The sequence below is a fragment of the Aedes aegypti genome, chromosome 3, assembly GCF_002204515.2.
Source record: "Aedes aegypti strain LVP_AGWG chromosome 3, AaegL5.0 Primary Assembly, whole genome shotgun sequence".
NCBI classification, from domain to species: domain Eukaryota; kingdom Metazoa; phylum Arthropoda; class Insecta; order Diptera; family Culicidae; genus Aedes; species Aedes aegypti.
Genome location: NC_035109.1, coordinates 21,920,195 through 21,941,814, shown reverse-complemented (window position 1 = coordinate 21,941,814; position 21,620 = coordinate 21,920,195). Strand labels below are relative to the sequence as shown.

The 21,620-nt window shown below is 39.6% G+C and overlaps 1 protein-coding gene across 3 annotated transcripts in view; it reads right to left on the bottom strand.

Moving 5' to 3' along the window:
• Positions 1-1,107: 1,107 nt before the first annotated feature.
• LOC5575101 overlaps positions 1,108-21,620 on the bottom strand; it is a 33,508-nt gene continuing 12,995 nt past the window's right edge. For all 3 annotated transcript variants that reach the window (XM_021850234.1, XM_021850236.1, XM_021850235.1), the window contains exons 7-13: positions 12,556-12,877; positions 12,367-12,493; positions 12,167-12,305; positions 11,575-12,102; positions 8,889-10,967; positions 6,476-6,949; positions 1,108-2,658 (exon numbers count right to left, since the gene is read on the bottom strand). In XM_021850234.1, coding sequence (XP_021705926.1) covers positions 2,102-2,658; positions 6,476-6,949; positions 8,889-10,967; positions 11,575-12,102; positions 12,167-12,305; positions 12,367-12,493; positions 12,556-12,877 — 4,226 coding nt within the window. In that variant the 3' untranslated portion in view covers positions 1,108-2,101. The remainder of the gene's footprint in view (positions 2,659-6,475; positions 6,950-8,888; positions 10,968-11,574; positions 12,103-12,166; positions 12,306-12,366; positions 12,494-12,555; positions 12,878-21,620) is intronic.

Sequence of the window (21,620 nt, the reverse complement as noted above, 5' to 3'; positions counted from 1 at the left end):
CGACTCGGTCCATGGCTGCTCGTCATTCTGGTAACATGCCCGGCCCACCACAATCTTTTGGACTCCACCGTAGATGGTGCGCAACACTTTCCGTTCGAAAACACCAAGGGCGCGTTGATCCTTTGCACGTAGGGTCCATGTTTCGTGCCCATAAAGGAGTACCGGCCTAATCAGCGTCTTGTAGATGGTTTACCTTGTGCGATGACGACCTTTCCTCGATCAGAGTTCTGCGGAGTCCAAAAAGTAGGCACGATTTCCAGCAACGATGCATCTCTGGATTTCTCTGCTGGTGTCATTGTCGGCGGCGAGCACCAGTGAGCCCAAGTACACGAATTTTTAGACCAACTCGATTTTATCACCGCCGTATCCTCTCTTGAGCCCCTCGCTATCATGTTCTTCGTCTTCGACACATTTGTGCTTATTCTGCGCGGCGTGTGTGGTGAGACGACTCGAAAGAGGTGACAATTGTCGACTCGCTCCAATTAGTCGTCTAGGTCACTCGAGGTAAGAGCGACTTGTCTCGACTCACACGCCGCGCAGAATAAGCACAATTGATGTTCAGTCTGATTCGCCTAGCTTCTGCCCTTAGTCGGATGTACGCATCCGCCATCGTTTCAATGTTCCGTGCTACAATATCTGTGTCGTCGGCGAAACAAAGTAACTGAACGGACTTTCTGAAGATCGTGTCACTCGTGTCTATCCCCGCTCTTCTGATCACTCCCTCTAACGCAACGATGAACAGTAAACACGAAAAGCCATCACCTTGCCATAACCCTCTGCGAGATTCGAAGAGACTCGTGTCCCTGATATTCGGACTACGCACAACACTCGCTCCATCGTCGCCTTGATCGGTCTTATCAGTTTGTCCGAAATACAAGTATATGATTTTCGAAAATTATTAAACAATAATAGTTTTCGATTTTTGCATGGATTACGCAAACAAGACTTGACTGAATCTGGAATCTATTTTTTCCAGTAGCATTCCAAATCCTCGGTCTGTCTTAAAAAATAATCCTTACATGGACATGGTGATATCTGACCAATAAAAACACTCATTTTTTCAATCCCACTATTTATTGTTAACTCTTTAAAACACCACACAAACCATTCTTATCGTATTTGATTTATTTGCCCTTAATGCATATGTCATATAGAGACAGCGAAACAGATAACATTCTACGATTATAGTTTTGTTCTCAGATAGTACTTTATTTCGTTGGTTGTTTATATTGGATGTAAGAAAAAACAGCAATTATCATTGTTTATTTTCATTTATTTTGTAATATTCTAACGTTCATTTATCCCCAATTAAATGAGCGTCGCCCCTGTTCCACAAACCACTTTGTGGATGTTGCACTTTTTCTACTCGCTAAGAAGAAAATTAAAACAAATCATGTTTTTCTCCAACAGAAATAATAATTCATTGTTATTTGCCTACAGGAAATATGTACAAAACTCAAGTTTGATTCTAATGAAAAAAAAAGTAATACTAAGCGTGTTGCATGACAAAATCTTCCCTCAAGGATTATTCAATTTCTCTAACGCAGGAAACTACAGTAAAATTTCTTTCGCTAACCACAGATAAAGACACACTACTAAAGCAAACGTGAAATTCATGGTTTTCTTTTTTATTGCAAATGGTCTCTTTGCACTTTCCTCGTTGGAGAAATTTCTCGTCTAGTTTGATTGCGCCGTTTCGACGGGTGAGACTTCCGGTGGGAAGGGCGGTGATGGGGGGAGAAGGATATGATTCCATTTATTTCCGCTCATATTTCTTCAAAACTACAAAACTTAAATCTATGAAGCCATGATGGGTGCTCACAGCGAATTCTATTGTAGGGTAAAATGTGATTCCCCTTTTCCGTTTCTTTCTTGTGTGTTTGACAGGGTAGTACTCTGAACTTTCTACAAAAAGAACCAGTTCAATTCGTTCCTAGTTTACTGACTTAGATGACTAATAGCTTGTTTCTTTTTACTACACATAATGAGCCATTAACCCGTGCTGATTGGTGCCTTGGGCATGCCTTTTTTCTTAGGGGAAATGACCTAATATCACATTTTAGTTTTCGCCACACTTTCTCAAGTACCGAGTTCAAAGTTCTTACATAATGGAACAGAGACCGGACGTTTCGAACCCGTTCTCGACGCGAGGCTGCCGGGTGAATATAATGCCCCGCAGACTCGGCTTCAAGTCATAATCAATATCAGTCGTTTCTTCATTGGTCGGCGGGACCGGTCCTTTATTATTAGCATCTTGTTCTAATTCTTCATCTTCATGCATCTTTACCATCATACTGCTGCTGTTGCTGTCGTGGTGGCCGCCGTGGATGTCATCGAGATTACCGTAGAGCAGATCGTCGTTGCAGTTGTCGTAACTGGCCACCGCTCCGCTTCCGCCTCCGCCACTGATCAGCACGGCAATGCTCGATCCACCGCCGGTCGTGCTGTAGCTGCTGTTCGTAGTGGTGCTACCGGTTGTGGCCGCCGTTGTGGTCTTTGCCTTTGTGATATTGATTTTGATTCGGTTCGTGATGACACCGGTCGTGAGGTTATCCTGCATCTCGACGTTGCCATCGATCGAGGGCTTCAGCTGGGCCTGACTGGTGCTCTCCAGTGGAGGCGACGGTGGCGAATCGATCGCTTCCAGGTCAACCGTGTCTAGATAGTGGCGGGTGGAGAAAGTGTTTGGAAGTTCGCACATTAATATCTTGCAAGTATACATGTTCGTTTGATAGTTGAAAGCCCTGTGCTTTCCGCAATTTGTTGTAAATTTAGAGATGGGAATCTGCCAGCGGGCTAAACCCTGAATGGCACAATTTATTTGACTTAATGTCAATTGGCATAAAGTCGTTAGACATGATGCAATGGCACAGTAACATAATGGTTATATGGCATAACAGCCTATTTAAAAAGGGGCCTACGTATGACGGAACAACTGGAGCGGGCTATTTGGCATAATCAGAACTATAGCCCTTCTTTCAAAAGATGGCTGTTCTTGATGAAAAAATGTTATGTTAAATGACCGTTATGCCAAATGGCTTTTATGCCGAATAGCGTTACGCCAAATGACCTAAACCCATGGAACTACAGTAACGCCAAATTACCATTATGTCAGACGACAATATCCCAAATGGCAACTGTGTTATATTAAAGATAATTCCTGGGATTCCTACGCAATTCTCACCCCACATAATATTGGAAGATTCTCGAAAACCCACAGAACTTTCTCAAAATCCTACGAAATACCAATTGAATCTTAGAAAAAATCGCCAAAAATTTCTGGAATTCATCGGAATCTTCCGGGATTGGCGTTGACGACACCGCAAAGTTTCGAAAAGAATGGCAATTCTTTTTGGAATACACTTTATTAAAAGATCTGAATATGATGTGAACAACGATAATACCCGTACAGTCAATATGTCAAACTTGGGGATTTTTTCATAGGAGTGAAGAGTATAATCGCCGTCAAATCCAATTGTATCAGAACCACAAAAAAAAATAACTACAATTCACTAATTCTTTGGAATTTAAATCTTCCAAACCGCATGAAATGACCCAACTTACTTCTAGGTACCTATTACTTCGAATTTATTCTTCATTGGATTTTACTAGGATTCTTTAAGAACTTCGAGAATTAGCTGTTGATAATCAGCATCATTTTGCTGAATGGGTTTAGTATGTACGATTTATAAAATAAAATTTCATTGAACTATCTACGAACACCCGAAACACTACAAGTATTAATTTAATTTATTTGTGATTAATCGTGAGGAATAAATTTCTTCGATAGCATACAGAATTCAATCAGAATCTCTTTTATCTTTGTCCTATCTCAGAGAGTTAGCATCAATAGTGACCAAACTCCCAGCGATTTTGCATATACTCTGAAAAACAGTTGGAGGAAATTGCCCTTTTCTTCCTTTTTGAAATACAATAAAGTTCTACGATCAAATGACTAAAAGAATAATAACTTTAGCTTTTCGTAGATTTCGAAATCGTCTCTTGATTCAATACGAAAGATAGTTCTATGGTCTGATTCTGATGCGCATTTGCCTAGTGAAAAGTATTCATTCATAAACGTAAAGAAAAAGAAAAGACTCCGAAAATAGCTTCCCGAGTTATTGAACTGCCCATTTTTTTACAAAGGGAAAATTTTATAATCTACTTACCTAACACCAATGATATTCAGACTTTTCTTTTTAAATTTGTGTTGATCATGGGTACATTTGTCTGCGTTATAAAGTAAATTCTTCAATTCAAAGTAAATTCTTGCGATTAATAGCATAACGACGAATCTGCCGTGTTCGATTTCTTTTTATCGACTTTCTCTTTAGATTATTCCAAAAATTCAGACGCTTTCGTTGGCGCACAATCTAGTTCGAAGAAGAGTAATGAAAGCTTTCGAACACATGCAGAACAGTTGAAAAAATCGCCTGGCCAAGCTTTTGGCAAAGTGGAATTCAATTTGTTCTGCAGAACTGGATAATTGTATTTCTCTGAATAAGAAAACATAAAACAGGGCCGTCCATTTTCAGTCCCCAACTGACTGACTCAAGCTTTCAATGAAATCAAATGAAACGAACTTCTTACTCTTTCATTTCACCTTTCTTGTTCGCTGCTTTCAATCAGGTAACGAAACGAATGAGTGTGGAAAGAAGAACGAAGCGACGCAGTTGTTCGTCACCATCGAGACGACACAACCAAGCCTTCGCTTCACTTTTTTCGAGGGTTTGTGCTAACATAAGAACTTCATGTACACTCACGGAACGCGACACGAGACCGGACCAGGTATTGAAAATGCTCAGCTCATGAGCAAAAATCAGTCTATTTTAGGCACACTTGATGATCAGCTAAGGGGTAGGTCGTGATTTGCCAATCTCGTTGAGCGTTGATGATCATTGATCAAACCCTTTGTGATCTGCGCCGATCAGCAACAGAAATCAACTGATCACGGCAGTTATTTGACCGAATTGGAGTATATTGAGAAATAATGTTTTTCTCGAATAACAGTGGTCTAAAAGTGTACAGGCAGATAAAATGTTTTCGATTCAGAGTATGATATTTTTGAGGGCTCATTATATCAGTTTATTGTCCTGAATGCGGCGGACAAATTTGGTTTTGTTCGGCAAAACAATTTTTTTTTCTGGATGGGTTTCTTGATCTAATGTTGCAATGGAGGACATGTGTCAAATTAGTGAATACTGCAGTCCTTTTGGGGAAAGAAGTACTTGGGCATCTTCTTGGCCGAATTATTTGAAATTTTGCAATAGAAAGTACATCTATACGATCCATCTTGTGGCCCAATAGCTTCCGTAAAACCTCCCTGTTGTGCGCGTAAATTTGCATCGTGCAGTAGGAGATGGAGTGCAATTGCATTGAAGGCACAGACTAATATCGATTGATGACCGCTGCTTATTCTAATGATGATAGGTGTATTCTGTACTGTACACGAAGTCTGGGAAAAAAATATGCTGACCGCAGCACCTGTTTCTGCTGATGGTGGCAGAGGACACGACTGCTCTAGAATTGAGCTTGTTAATGCCACTTTCGTTTCCTTACTGATATGTTCCACAAGACTTTATTATCAAATAGATGGAAATGGATAGGCCAAATATTGGATGGAAAAGCAAGAAAAAAAAGCCAAATGTTGAAGATTGAAGCTCTTAAAATTGGTTTTTACAGTGACATTTGGTTTGCTTTGTTCACACCGTATACTAGTACTGTTGTTAAGTGAAATTCCAAGCTCATTGTTTATTTCAACAGTGATCTCTCATGATCATTAACTAGTTTCTGAGTGAGTGACACAGTTCGCTCACATAATATGGTGGCTTTGATTGCTTGAAGTTCAAGCTCATCAAGCTCGCTCACGTCTTCAATGCCTGGACCGGACATAACACATATTGTTCTTACAAACGATTAAAAAGGGTTTAAATTTACCTTTTTAGTCGACTTGTTTCGGGCTCGATCTAGCCCATCTACGGGACGATGTCCGACCGTGTTTCACAAAATGCTTTCGAAAATGCACAGCCCTGCATACAACTTCATACATTAATGAGAGTGTGGATATAGGTGTCAAAAAATGCCAAATTCCAGCGTAATGCGAATTATGAATGAGCATCAAACTGAGTTTCAAACCGTTAATATTTTTGTTAAGGTACGAGATGAATAGAAGTCACACCTCGAATATTGCAAATCACAAATCTAGAGAAACAGACACACGTTGAAGAAGATCAATCGTTGGTGGTGATCAATCATTCAATGCATGCGCAGCGGTTCGGATCTCTAGATTTCTGCTCTTGAAATTGCAATGTGAGGCTTCGTTTCATCATCAACTTGAAATGTACTAAATCTTTGAAGCAAATCACTTGCTTTCAATGTTGCTTGTACCCATAATCAACAATAAAGTGATCCTTGCATCAATTGTAACATTCAAACGCAACCGAATAACATCAGAAGATGACCCCTCGAGTCTTACCTGCTTCCTTTACGTTCTCCACCATCGAGGACTCGATAGTTCCTACATCCTCGAACAGCTCGTCCTCTTCATCCACGTCGTCCTCGTCGTCGTCTTTCGGTTCTTCCTTCACCTTGACCGACATTTGGGAACATTCGTCCGTTATCGCCGGGGCCGCCGCACTCATGTGGGCATCGCTGTCGTCCAGATCGTTCACGTCGATCCGTTCGATGGTGGGCTCTTGGATGGCGATGTCGTCATCGATTCGCGTTTCGATGATCTTCGGTGCCGGCGGTTCGGAGCTTTGGGCTGCCTCGGTTGACGGTTTACTACTATCGTCGTCGACCGCAGTCACGGAAGATGTGGCTCCTCGGGTATCGTCCGCCGTCGAATGCGAATCCACCGTTTCGATGTCGTCGTCGTCCGGAATTTCCGTTACGACTTCTTCGGATGGTGGCAGAACAATTACGTCGTCATCGTCATCGATGGTGATTTCTGGAGAGTAAAGAGTCAAAATCGTGAACATATTGCACGTATTGTAGAGAAGGGAAGACTGGGTAGACTTGATCCCACACTGGTTCCTCAGAATCTAAAACAGCGAGTTCAACTAGGAATCTCTCATTGTTACCTTATGAATTATTACAGAGATTTCTGAAGGAATTCTTCCAGTAATTATTTGATGTTTCTCAAAAAAGTTTAAGGATTTTTCCAGACATTTGTCTAAGAATGTCGATAGAATTTATCATAAATTATAATTGAAAATTTCCTAAGGTTTTTCTAAAAAACTTTGAAGTAATCTAGGATGAACCTTGTGTAATATCTATTAATTACTCAAGCTAATTTTGAGAAAACTTCTGGAATCTTGAGTAATCTGAGACATAATTTTTGAAGAACTTGTTGAATAGTCGTATTATAGTCTCAGAAGGTTTCTGTTGAGCCTTAAAATATTGCATTAGAATTCATTGCAAGCAGGATAATGATAATGATACTTTAGAGAACATTTTAGTAAAAATATATAATTTAGAGACTTTCAATTAAAAACTTTTCAGAGGCTTGCATTAAAACAGAGACCAAAACTCTTGAAAAAGACCTGCTACCAGCTCTACTGCAAGGATAAACTGGAAAAATTTCCCGGGAAATTTCTGTAGATCTTCCTGTAGAACAATCCCTAAACGAAATTCTGCAAAAAACTCTGGAACGAAATTTTGTTGATTGTCTTGGAAAAACGGAATCTTTGGAAGATCTCCTCAAATAACAACATAGGAAATCGGTGGAAGTCAAGAAATATCTAGAATTTACCTAGTCTCTGGGAAATTACTGGTGGTAAAAGCGTTGTAGTGCTAAAGGATTTTCTGGAGCAGATACTGAAAAAAATCCTTTAAGCATCCCTTGAAACACTACTGTAAGTGTTTCTGGGAGAATTGGAGAAGGAATCACAAGAGGAATTTCTGCACAGATCTTTGGATGAGTCCTTGAATGTATGCCAGAACAAATTTCAAAAAAATCCTGAAAAATGTGTAAAATAATTGCTGAAGGTTTTTGATATCCATACAGATTAGACTGACTCTTAAACAAAAAAGTTGTAAAACTCAACGGGACACCCCCTAGATATGTCCCTTAGGGTATGAAAAATTCTCTTCCAAAATTTCAACTTATTTGTTTGCTCCCCCAGATGGCGCATTCAATTCGAAGTTTGTATGGAATATACATTTCAAATATATCGAAAAATTACTCCATGTCACTGTTTCGTTCTGTATATTAGTTAAGCGCATTCAATTGAGCCCAGAATGACAAATTCACTAGTTGATACCCTAATGAACATCGTTGCAGAAGGGTGTATCTGGATTTAAGCTCATTTTCATTACCCTTTCAGTTGTTGAAAGTTAGGCTAAGATCAGCACTCCCGTACAATCACTTATATGCATGCACCTTGTACCGCAGCTCGCCCAACGTCATAGGTGGCTATGATGCGCTTAGTGGCTACCACCCAGCTATGCTGCAGAAATACTAAGCAGTATTGCAAATCTACTTCAGATAGCTATAACACCAACTTTCGCAATTTTAATCATAATACAACCTTCTACAATATTGTTCGCTATGATATCAAGTAATGTTTTTGACATTCTGAGTTCAATTGAACGCGATCAACAATTATTGTGACCCAATCAGGAGATGATGTTCTATTTCCCATATGTTTGAGCTGAAAATCCCATATTAACTTCAATTCAATTGCGCCAACTCATGGTACGACCAAGTGAGCTGACATTTTCAGGAAGTCTTCCTCTAACCCTAAGTAATAATCCTAGGGGGTGCCCCGTGGAATTAACCAACTTCATTTTTCTCCCATACTGAGCTGGGCCAGTCTCATACAGATATACAGCCACATTTAGAAACGGGGATCAATCTTCCCAATTGTATTAATCTTTCAACTTACCCTTCACGGTATCGTCAGCGTCGCTGATCGCCTCCTGCTTCACCTTCACGTCGTCATCAGTCTTGCTTTCGTCTCCCTCCTCGTTGGTCGCATTCATGGCCGTTTCGTCCAACGTTAGCGATGCCTTGTAGTCTTCGTAGCACAGCGGGTGATACGTGCATTCCTCGACGCGTATCGCATTCTTCAGGTGCCACTCTTCCGTTTCTTCGTTGTAGAACTGTTGGAATTCGTCATGGCACATGTGGCACCGTTTGCTCGCTTCGTCCGAACCAGCCGGACAGCTTGGCGGGGGCGTTTCTGCCCCGGGTCGACCGCTTCCCGTTTCCCCATCACCATTGAACTCCAGCTGTTCGGTTTGTTGCGCTTCGAACCAATTCTTTTCCCGTTCCTCCAGGTCCTCGATCTCCTCGTACTGGATCCAATCGGACACGTCGTAGTACCACTTGCGCGAGTGAGCCTTCCGAGCCGAGTCCCGATCGCGGCGATTCTGCCGGAAGTGCCAGTCCAAGTGTTGGCTGTACTTCATGGTTTGCTCCGGTGGGAATCGAACGCCGCAACTGCTGCATTGCATTCCGAGGAACAGCTGCGCAACGATTGCTGATTGACGCCGTTTCAACGTTTCTGGTTTGTTGAGGTATACCGGTTCAATGTCCTCGATTTCTTCTTCGAGGGCTTTCTCCAGTTTAGAGGCAGTTGATGAAGTGGTGCTGGTAGAGGTGGACGGAGCGGTCGTAGCAGTGGTAGTTGTAGTTTTGCCAATAATACCGGCAGCAACGATCTTGGCGTAGAGTTCGTCGATGTTGAGATTCTGGAGAATTGGCAAGTTCAACCCACCGGAGGCGGGTTTTGCTGGAGCTGCTGCTACAGGTGGTGCGAGCGGTTTATCTTCGGCTTGAATTTGGTAACCGGCCAAATTGTTTGAAACGTTTGAGTGCGGCGTCGAATGCGGCATCAGATTGGTGAGGTAATCCAAACCAGTGGCAGTGGGATGAACGGTAGCGGAGTGCTTCGGTTGCATACTAGCTCCTGCTGGGAACAACGAAGGCACAGCAGAAGATGCAGCCATTGAAGACATCATACTGTTCATTGGTTGAACGAACGGGATCAGGAGGTTTTGGTCTCTTGGAGGTGTTCGCAGATCGCGATGAAGTGGAGTTCGAATCATATCCCTAATGTAGACGCGTCCGGGAACGACAACTTTTGGTACAGCGGTAAACCGTATATAGAAATCCTTCCCTCTAAGCTTGAACACCTTAGGCAGACCACCGTATTCCACGAGGAAGGGCTGATCATCGATTATTACCGTTAGTAGGAAATCAGCAAACTGTAGTCTGTGCATTTGACCGTATATTTCAAAGGTTTGAATTTGGGAGTCAAGAAATACCGGAATGATGATCTCTGCATTAACGATCATATTGATTTTACCAGCGACTAGATCATTACGGCTGTTGCCGATCTTCACCTGTGGAGCCGGGCCACTGATTTTGAACACTCGATTGATTCCATCCAATACGATGTTCGTCGGCGGATCCCCAAAGTAGCACTCATACCATCGATCATCTATGTACAATTCCCTGGTGGGAGCACCCAACTTCATTTGGTAGACCTTGCCCTCAATGGTGATGGCTTTGTAGCACTCGTTGAAACTAAGCTCGAAGGAATCTCGATCATCGACAACAACCATTCGGGAGCCTTTCTGGAAACCGATTTCTTTCGGTTCGTCCCAGCTCATAAAAATTACAGCGATATCATCGTAGAAACGGATTTCCCTTTGAATACCATCGATATTGATGGTTCTCACGCTTTCATTCTGCTTGGGGACTCCAGGCATGAGCATGTTGGACTGGGGTCCATTATTCAATGGAACTGGTGGGAAACGAGGTGCCATCGGTGGTGGTGGAACCACATTTTGATTCATTTTCGCGAATGGAGTCTGATCCCATGGGTTCAACATAGGCCCCGGCAGTCTTTGGTTCATCATTGGTGGACCCACAACTCCTGGCATGGCATTTGGACCAGGCATAGGTCCCCGGATGCCCCACTGTGGATTGAATCGGACATCAGTCGGACGACGTGGATCTAAGAAAAAATACAAATAAATTAATTATTTTTATCTCGACTAACACTGATGTCTACCCTGTTTGGCATAATGACATTTGGCATAGTTTTTTTTCATAATAATGTTTTGGCTTAATTTAAAAGGAAGCTGTATTTCACTGTATGTGTATGCAAAGCTTATGATTCATGAAATGTCATCGTGTCAGATGACAATCATTTCAGTTTTTTTTTTGTTTTTCCCGGCGTTCATTATACCGCTTTCACTGTGTGTGAGAGAAGCTAATATGTGTGAGTGGATAAGTAGGTACAGAAAAAAAAAGATTGCTGACTATGGCAACGAAACGAATGATTTTCCAAAAATGGCAACTTTTGGAACCTCTTGGTCTATCTGACGTTACGTCACAACCAGAACATAGTCCGTTTCTTAGCTAGCTGTTTTACAAGCTCTCACTCAATAAAGACCTGAAAACCTTCAATTTCGTCATCCAGTACTGTAAAGGTTGAAGAAGGCATATATTCCCATTATGTCAAAAGTCTATTATGTCACATTAGCTTATACAAAACGTCTTTATGCGAAATGTCTCACCCCCATTATACCAAACGATGTAAATCCGATTTTTGAACATACCTCTTATCCTGATGTCGCCAATCGGACCACTGTTACCAAACTGGGGCTCTACCTTGGAGCTCGTCGTATCTACCGGGGTAATTTTTCCACGAAAATCGTTGCTCACAACAGGACCACCACCAGCAATTGCGGGAACATTCGGCTTCACCCCACCGTCGTCGTTAATGTTGGGACTGAAGCTCGCCATTTCTTCGCCGCTGTGCGAATTGGCATTATCATCCGGCAGCATTGGCCCTATTATTTGCTGTCGCTTCATCATTTCCATGCGTTGAGCCTGCCGAATCTTTTGGGTCTCGTTCAGCTGAATTACTTGCTTCATCAGTATGTTGTACTGCTCCGGAGTGATTTCGCCCTTCTCCATCTGCTCTTGTGCTTGGGCGACAATCGTTTTGATGTTGGCATTCATTCCATCCTGGGAGTTATCTTCGCCAAACGGATCCGCTGGAGGGAATTGGGGTTGCTGCTGACGCAGATCCACGTCCATCGCTTTGGGCTGATTTAACGAGCGACGCCGTTCAACAGGATCATCTGCAAGCGAATGTTTATTAATATCACCGTAAATTGCCTTTACTATGGCCAAACAGCGCGTTACCTGATAGTTTATTGTACAATAAGGGCCGTCCCAGCTTATCACGATCCTTGTTCTTCGTGGCCTCGGCTATCTTGGCTCGAACCGCTTCAAGAGCTGCTTTAGACGAAGGAGCACCAAGTTGTTTCTCCAGAGATTCAACCTAACAAGACAATTGCACTGAATTCCTGTAACTTTATCGTAAAGCATAACGTATAACATACCTGAGGTGTGTCCTGTAAGGTCGGTCGCGTTGCTTCCGAAATGATTGGTGGTGGCGGTGGAAGAGGTTCGATAGGATGCATCGGTCCTGCTAACTTCCTCAGGTCAACATCTTCGCTACCGAACAATCTGAAAATTCGAATTCATTAATCATACTCTTCCCACAAATATCCCTAACTAAAAGCACTTACCCATCGATTTTCTCCGACTTGGGTTTCTTGTTCACTGGTTCTTCCAGCTTGTGATTACTTGGCCGCTTCTTGACTGCCGTCTCCGATGGTGAACCTGCTCTGGCAGCTGTCGTTACTGCTGGCATACTGTCGATGCTCGGCCCCGACTCAATGCCGGTAACCGGAGCCACAATGGGCAATCCCGCCGTCGAAGATACCACAACGCTGTCGGAAACATCCTTCAGAAGACCGGGGGGTGGAATGCGAAGATCGACGTCCCTGGACACGGCTGCCAGTGCTGAAGGTACGTTGTCTGCATCAACTGCTTCTCCCAAGGCTTTCTCTGTAAGATTCGAGTGAAACATTGCGATTTGCCGGAAATTGTAGGAGGGAAGTTTTTTTTTTTCTTGGTGTAGATACTTCTTCTTCCACTAACTGAGGGGGCGACAGAACAGGACGAACCACAACGAGGATTTCGCATCCTTGTGCAAGTATACTAACGAGTCCTCCGGTGTTGAAATGAACACTGGGCGCGTAGCATCTCCTCCCTTTATTGACCGGAAGATCGTCTTTCCAATGGATAACACTAATCACACGCGATCAGATGAAGTCGAATGAACAAGTGAAGTCGTCTTGATTTGGAAGATTTTGATATGTAGATAGTGTTCAATTTAGTTTGTAAAGAAATATGTTGTTTCTCAATATTTAGCGTATATAACTAGTTTCTACATGCTTTGACTGAATAGAGTTTAATTATTCAATAAATTAAAGAACCAACATATAGTGAATCAATATTTTTGATGATTCTTCTTTTTTTTTACAAAATTATAGTTTCATCGATCAAGTTAAAATACTGCGCAGTTGTTTCGGAACCAACACATTGGACTGAAGCGATGTTTTTCATATATATATATATATATATATATATATATATATATATATATATATATATATATATATATATATATATAGTGTCCCACCTTATTAAATAATGTTAGAAAATATCGGTACTGACAATTTCTCGCTATGATAATCGCATTTTCCAATAGAGTCTAATTTTGGCAATAATTCATATGTTTATTCCTAAATCAATCACAGTCTTATCATAGTAGGCTAAAGAGATCTGAAGAATCATTCATTAGCAGCCGTATTAAAAATAATGTGATATCACAACTATAGATATTGGCAATGAAATTTCGTTTCAATTACTCATAGAGGAAAGAAATAACAGCACGACAAAGTGGAGCATTTTGAGCGAGATTCGAGAGGCCCTAAAGTACAGATACTATATTTCTAGGCACGACTGAGAGGTTGTACGATAATGTATTCGACATTCTGGTGAAATGGCTGACCCAGTGTGACCTTCCGAATTTTCGTGATTTGTTAGATGCTTCCAGCTGCCAACTTGGTCCAATCGCATTTTCCTCGTTCCGTCTATCTCTACAATATTGTATTCTACGAAATTCTTTCCGTATGAAGTAATCCTCGGCGAGCTGATTCTCTGCCCACTCAGTCCATGCTTCGCGCCCAGGAGTTGTGACAGCCGACTAGTTCAGACATCTCTTGTTACTCAGTTGTGCTTATTCTGCGCGGCGTGTGAGTCGAGACGAGTCGTTCTCACCTCGAGTGACGTGAGACGACTAATGTTAATCAAATGGGAGCGAGTCGACAATTGTCACCTCATTCGACTCGTCTCACCTCACGCGCCGCGCAGAATAAGCACGAGTGTCGTCAATTAACTTGTTGGTGGATTCATGTGATTTGCGGGTTGAATGGCTAGACTTCCGTTCACGTGGTTCAGATGGTGATATTGCTAATTTCAGCCAGGTTGCTTAGTAGGATGGGAAATATACGGCCACTGTACATACAGTTGAAGTGTGTTGGATATTGATACCTGCAGGGTTATTTGGCCTGGTTCGTTGTAGCCTTCTTCTTGCGATTCAGCGATCGGGATTGCAAAGGAGCATCCGCCCAGGGCACTTGCACTATCAGGACAGATGTGGATAAGTCTTTCCATCCTGAACTCAGCATAAGTAGTCGGAAGACCTCAACGTTGCAAGCGAAAATTCCAAAATAGAGATATCAACCGTTTTGGGTGTTCAAAAGTACGAGGAGATAAGTCTTTTGTAAAAATGTTCATGATATATTGCAAATATCGAGGTATTTTTTTACAACTTTGAAATTTATTCGACCAAAAATTTGAACTAATTCTAAAGCAATCACAGTTTCTTGCAAATATGCATATACCTGCACTTCAATTTCGTTGTCGTTACCGGTATTTATTACTGCGTCAAAAAACATGAATTTCTCAATCAACTCCAGCAACGTCGGTTCAAATTGGAGTGAGATTCAGCACAATATTTTCTTGGGGACCTCTGCTATTTGTTGCATTTTCTACTAGGAGAAAGTGGGGCAGTTTTAACCATCTTAAAGAAAAGTCGATAAAAGTGCTAAAAATATATGGAATCTTCGGATTGTTGCATGATTAGGGGTACCGGGGGCAGTATGGACACCCGGGGCAGAATGGACACCCCCTGTATCTTTGCATAAGCGAATACTTTTACACTTTAAATACAAACAATATTTCAGTTGCCTGTCGGAGGAGTAAATTATCCACTAAAATTTCAGAAAAAATGTTCAAAACATTGATTTTAAACAGAAAAATTGAGCATGTTTTTATTTGATTCGAAAATTATAACATTCACACCTCACCAAATAAGGTTTCAGAGGCAAATGACTGCAAGTTGACCGATAATGTAGCTCTTGATTGAATCTTCAATTATTTATGCTATATTCAAATATATAGTAGATTTTTTTCTGGTACTTTAAGACATTGAAAAACTTATATAAAAAATTCTTATACTGTTGGGGCAATATGGACACCGGGTGACAAAGTAGAGCTGACACTTCAAAGAGAAAAAAATATAACTTCAAATACAAAATTATCCAAAAATATTTAGCATTCAATGCAATGATTATGAAGCGGAACCACAAATCAGTTGAAAATTGTCAATTCTTGATTAAAACTAACCTGGAAGCAATATTGAAAGCATCTCTACGAAAAATGTCGTAAATTGGTTTTAATCATGTTTCCAGTGGCACAGTGACCTGTCACTATGGTTTCCTGAATATGAACTTCATTTTTAGAGGTTTTGAGAACGATCGCGGGACAATTTTCCTATAAACATTAGGTGTCCATACTGCCCCATGGGGGTGTCCACTTTGCACCGCTAGCTTGATGGCGACTACCAAATATAAGCTTTTTTTAAACCTATTTTTGAAAACAAAATATTTTTTTCCCAATTATGCAACCATGTTTAACAAATGCTTCAGAACTCTAAAAAGCATACTGCATATAAAAAACAGTATAATACTCATGTCCTCACAGTCAAAATAGGCAAATTCCTTAGGGTGTCCATACTGCCCCGTGTCCCCCTACCAACAATTTTTAGATGAATACACTAGATCCGCATGATTTCCGTTGTCTTATAGTTCACGAATGATTTTTTTCAAAATTTGATATTTTTTGAGTCGATTTTTTACCGAACGGATAAAATATCTCATAATAATATTTTAACCCTATTTGCCAAATCGTTCCGACTACCCCTATACGTTAAGAATCCATTTCAATTGTCGTTTACAATCTTGGTGCTACGATTTCGAAATGTGTAGTCCGACATTGATACTACAAATTTCAAAGATTTGACAGTAAACACAGACGCAACATCATCAACCAGCTAACTATGCCCTGAAAGAGAAGTCGAGTAAAGTTCGAACCCGAAAAAAATCTCACTCTGTATATCCATGACTGTAATGTTTAATGGTTATGTTACTATTTTCCAATCACCTCAAATATACCATACTGAGTTATCGTTAGTTAGGTCTACAACAGTGATTCCCAACCATTTCAAAGTTGCGGATCGCTTTGAGATTTTACAAACGTTCTATGGCCACTAGAAAAAAATCTGAAAAATATTAAAATTAAACTTCCAGCTATACATTAGGGGTTACGTCTGCAATTCACCAAGTATTTTGAAAAATATTTGTTACGGGTGTTTTTATAAAATATTATTAGGAAACCGACAGAAATCTTGGCACAAGATCTGCCTAAGTTGGTGCATGAAAATACAGTCGCCTCTCCACATCTCGATATCGAAGGGACCATCGAGATAGGAAGAGATCGAGGCAAAGGACATCAATTAAATGAAGACTAGATTGAAAATCACTCCGTTACTAAGAAAATAATAAACAAACAAACTTCATTTCGAGTTTCCAAATTGTTCTGAATCGCTTAAATCTGGTCTAGTAACCTTTGATAATATCCATATGGGGGAACGCCATTTGGCATAAAGCCGTTTAGCATAAAACAATTTGGCATAACGGTCGTTTGGCATAATAGTCATTTGGCATAATCATTGAATACTGAGTTGCTATGTTTTGGCGTTACCATTGCTAACATTCTCATATATGATTTTCCCTTCTTTTGGTCATAGGCTGCTCTTTCTTATTACGTTATTAAACTAGTGGTTTGCATTGTAAATACTAACATTTTCATTGACAATTTTGCCTTCTTTCCTACGTTAGAGTTATGACTACTAACATTTTCATCGACGATTTTCCCGATCACCAGATCATATTTTAAGTAGCACTATTTAAATTTATAATTTCTTTTCTTTTATGCCAAACATCCATTATGCCAAATGACCATTATGGGAAATGACCATTATGCCAACTGGCTTTATGCCAAACGGGGTAGCCCCTTGCATGGACTTGCAAGATGTAAATAAAGTTAAAAAACTTGAAAATAAAAAAATAGTGAAAAAAGGATTTTTCGAGCATTTTGAAATAAGTTTCAAAATATATTTTTTTCAAACTGCTATCAACAAAATTTTATTGTTTGCTTCCAGAAACGGTCATAGAAGTATTGGAAATATAGAAATTTGAACCTTTGATTTTAGAATTTTTGGTATCGGTATGTTCTATAACTCGATAATTCTATAAGTCGATAATCCCTTCAATATCGAGTTATGGAGAGTCGACTGTATAGAGAGAAAATTGGGAACAAAAAATCAACAGGAATACATCGAGATAAGGAGGATATCGAGACGTGGAGAGAGAAATCGTATGCAGAATGAGGGAACCGAACATCATCGACATAGGGAGAGATATCGAGATGTAGAGAGTCGACTGTAGTGGATTTTACCATGAATCTAGTCAAAATTGTTGTAAGGAATCTGTCTTCTGTATATTATCTGTTGCTTGCTTGATGTTGGACCGTCACTGCCTCATATACGGCCTGACTTCTGCTGTACACAAAAAAATGGCTCACAATTTAAAATACCGTTGTTGAAATTTGGCCCGCGGTTCGAGTAGGTTGGGAAAGCCAAGTTTAGTGCATGCTGGCCACTACTTGGGAAGGAAACTCTATAATATTTTCCAAATTGATTGATTCGAAAAATATCACTAGATGCGATTGCATACTGTAAGTTCGCTGATACTTTTTCAACAATGTCAACTCATTTCCAATGTATCGAAACCGTGAGATGATGTAGCATCAATCATCGTACAAATTTCAATTACGGTCTACTTCGCCTTAAACAGCACTGCCCCGCATAAATGGACTTGGCGGATATCTCTTAATCACATCACATATGAGAAACTGATTTAAATAAAACGGCCAATAACCATTTCTGGTGCCTTCGATGCTTACAAATGAACCAAGCCCTGGACCAACGCATGCTAACAAAAAATAAATTGTCCTATGACAAAGGTTAATGTCCGATTGAAAAAAGTAAGATATGTCAGGGCACATGGAATATTTCACCAACTATTATTTTTAAGTGTTATTTGGGCATATGGCCTGAACACAAATATATTTGATTTTAACAATTACACTTACCTGCACTACATCAAACAGCCAAGAGACACATGCTCGGATGGAAAAAAAATATTGTAATTTACAACTCACAATTTGCAACAAGGTGCAAAATCTCAAAAAAAAATTGCTGTGAAAGTATTGATAACTTATCACTAGACTGCTTCATTGCACAAAACATTCCTCCGTACCATCAGTGTACCAGTATCCGCTCATGCCCCTTTTTCCGCTCACTAGTGTAAAAATTGATTTTTCGTGACAAAAATCAACTTTTTTCGCACGGCTACATTCTAGCAATATTAACAACTTTCAAAAGAAATCGTCTGACATAATTTTCATTTGATAAAATAATTCTTTATATTGAAAAATCAGGCCCTCGTAAGCGGTTATTGGGTCATGTAAAAAATTAAACAAAATTTTAAAGAAATGTCGATTTTAACATACTGCCTTCTTTATTGCAGTAGTAGCTATGGTTTGACCATAAAAAATATCAGGAAAAACAACGGTATTCGAACTAATGCATTTTTAGTAAGCTCGTCACGAAATCTGTTTACCGTGAGCGGAAATAGGAACACTATGATGCATTAATAAATGCAATTAAATATTTTTTTAATGAAAGTTATTCAATTTCTTTTTGCTGCTGATTACCTATACTTGGGGTTACATTGTAACAAAAAAATAGTATTGATCGTCACAATAGTTATTTTATAATAAATATTTGAACACATAGCTCCCCTTAAATGAGCGGAATATGGTGCACTGATGGTATATAATAAATCCCATAGAACAAGGAACAGTTAGTCGTAAAACGACAAAACCACAAAATGCATCCCACGACAGGTTATGAAATTTTGAGTTTGTAGTTAATAATCGAATAAAGATGTATAACTAGACGTAACAAATTGCAGCTTAACCAGGCAAGTTGAAAATCTAGACATTACATATAGATACCTACTTTGCAATTGAACTAAACAGACAAATCAAAATGAAGTTGGCGAAAACAGTTACTCGTCTTATCGGTGAGAATCAAACATACGATTACCAATTTGCTAGAGGGGTGCCAGAACACGCTTTATTGTTAGCGGTCCGCTGGCTTTGTGAAATGGACGTACATTTTTGGTGGGACCATTCTTAGACTAGTAGTAACGTCGGCTGCTAAAGAGCAAAGCCCTACTGGGTTCGATTAGCGGACTATCTAAGATCATTTCTTCGATTTCCCCGAGCATGAATTATCATCGTACTTACCCCACGACATACGGATGCAAAAAGAGCAAGTATGCTACTTTGCGCAGCTTGCGGTTAAGAACTGTAGATCACTAAGCTGAGTAATAAGCTCTGTCCCACTGAAGAAGTTATGCCAAAAAGAACGTGGAGAAGAAAAAGAACGTGCATTTTATGTGGCTTTCATAGATAATCAGAATAGGTTTGAAAATTAGTGTTTTTTTTTTAATTCAAGAATGTTACTTTGGGATCAGTAACCAAAATCGACATACACACATTGAAATTCGAAAATTGCATCGTGGGAAAAGAAGCTCGTAAGTATTTTAATTGTATTCATCCGTGTTGCCATACAGAACGATCAACGATCTCCTGGCGATATCTTCGATACCTACACTGAGCCAATTAATCCGATTATATTTATCTGGAAAATCATATACACGCATCAGAATTCATATTTGATAGGTTTCATTAACACCCAATAAAGACTATATGAAGGTCCAATGAGGTTTAAATAATAACCATATAGAAATCGTTGGAATTTCACACATAACTTATTGGACATCGTTTACCCATTAAGTCATTGAAAAATCAGATACATGGTATATGATTTTGTATTGTGAAAAAATCTGTGTTTATATTTAGTGACACGATGGCGGCAACTGCATTCATTTTGCTAGCAGATTAAGGATTTACGACGAATTCTTGCAAGTTTTTAAAGGTAAGCGAATGAATAACAGTTTTTCAATAATTATATAGTTTTATGTATATATTTTAGAATCCAACAGGAACCATTATTTACTTCTCGCTGAATAATTTAGCTTCTAATTCCATACAACTGAGAACTTGATGAAGTTCTGCTTGACGATATCTATAGATATAGGTGAGTTGTTTTATTCGGCAGTTAGTTTTGAGCTTAAATTGTGTTAACATGGTTTTATTGTTTTAGATTTATATACCGCAAGGTCGGTAACAAAAATTCCTTTTGTTCAAGTTCCAGTAGCTACGGTGAGATGGCTTTGCAGGGTAGTGGATCCAAATACCCGGATGATAAAAAAATTGAAGACTGAAGAAGTTCTTCTCAAACCATGTCAACGAATAAATCTTTTTCGGTTATTCTAGCATTATCTTAAATAAATAATTTTAAAATGTAGTCGTATTTTTATTTTTGAAAATTTATTTCAAATAATCTTGTAGTAAATGCCATTTGAAAACCATTTCAGTTTTATTGAAGAATCAATTATTATCTATATTAGTTTCGGACGAAATGTATATGATTTTGTCTATGATACCAACTTCCATTGGATTCCATATCCATCGTCTCTATACTTGAAAGGTATGTGATTTTCATAATGAACTCTATCTATACGATTTGTAAATAAGAGTTATGTGAAAAGCATTATGGAAAAAAGCTATATGTTTTTGATAATGACTTGAACGTGATTACTTCTCAGAGTGTACAAAAAATCGACTACGCCGCTTTTTCCTGACTTACAACAAATTTATTACGATTTTTGAAAAATATAAAACGATATTGCAGAAAACCATAGTATCAACTCATCTCGGTATATATAGCACTTTTTTTTCAAAAAATGTACCAAGATAACTCAAAGCGCTTTAAATTGAGCATGTATCTTCTTCCTGGGGACTCACAAATGGATGTGTGAGCACCTTGGTCCATCAGCACATGTTCACGAATTGAAAAACTGTGAGCGAAAAAGGGATGGCATTAAAAAGATTGTAACCTTAACACATAGTATGTGTTACAAAATTTAAACGTTCAAATTACTGAGAGCTTTCTTTGCAAAATTGAGGATTTTTGAACTTGTATATCATATGGCAAGCACGAAGATATTCTATGCCCTGGAAAGTCCTGCACCGGAAGAATCTGAACCCATCACTCTTAACATGGTCTTGTTAAAAAAAACACCTTTTCAAAATAGTGAGGAAGGGTCAGTGGAGGTTTCAAAAACTTTCTTCAACATTTGCAATT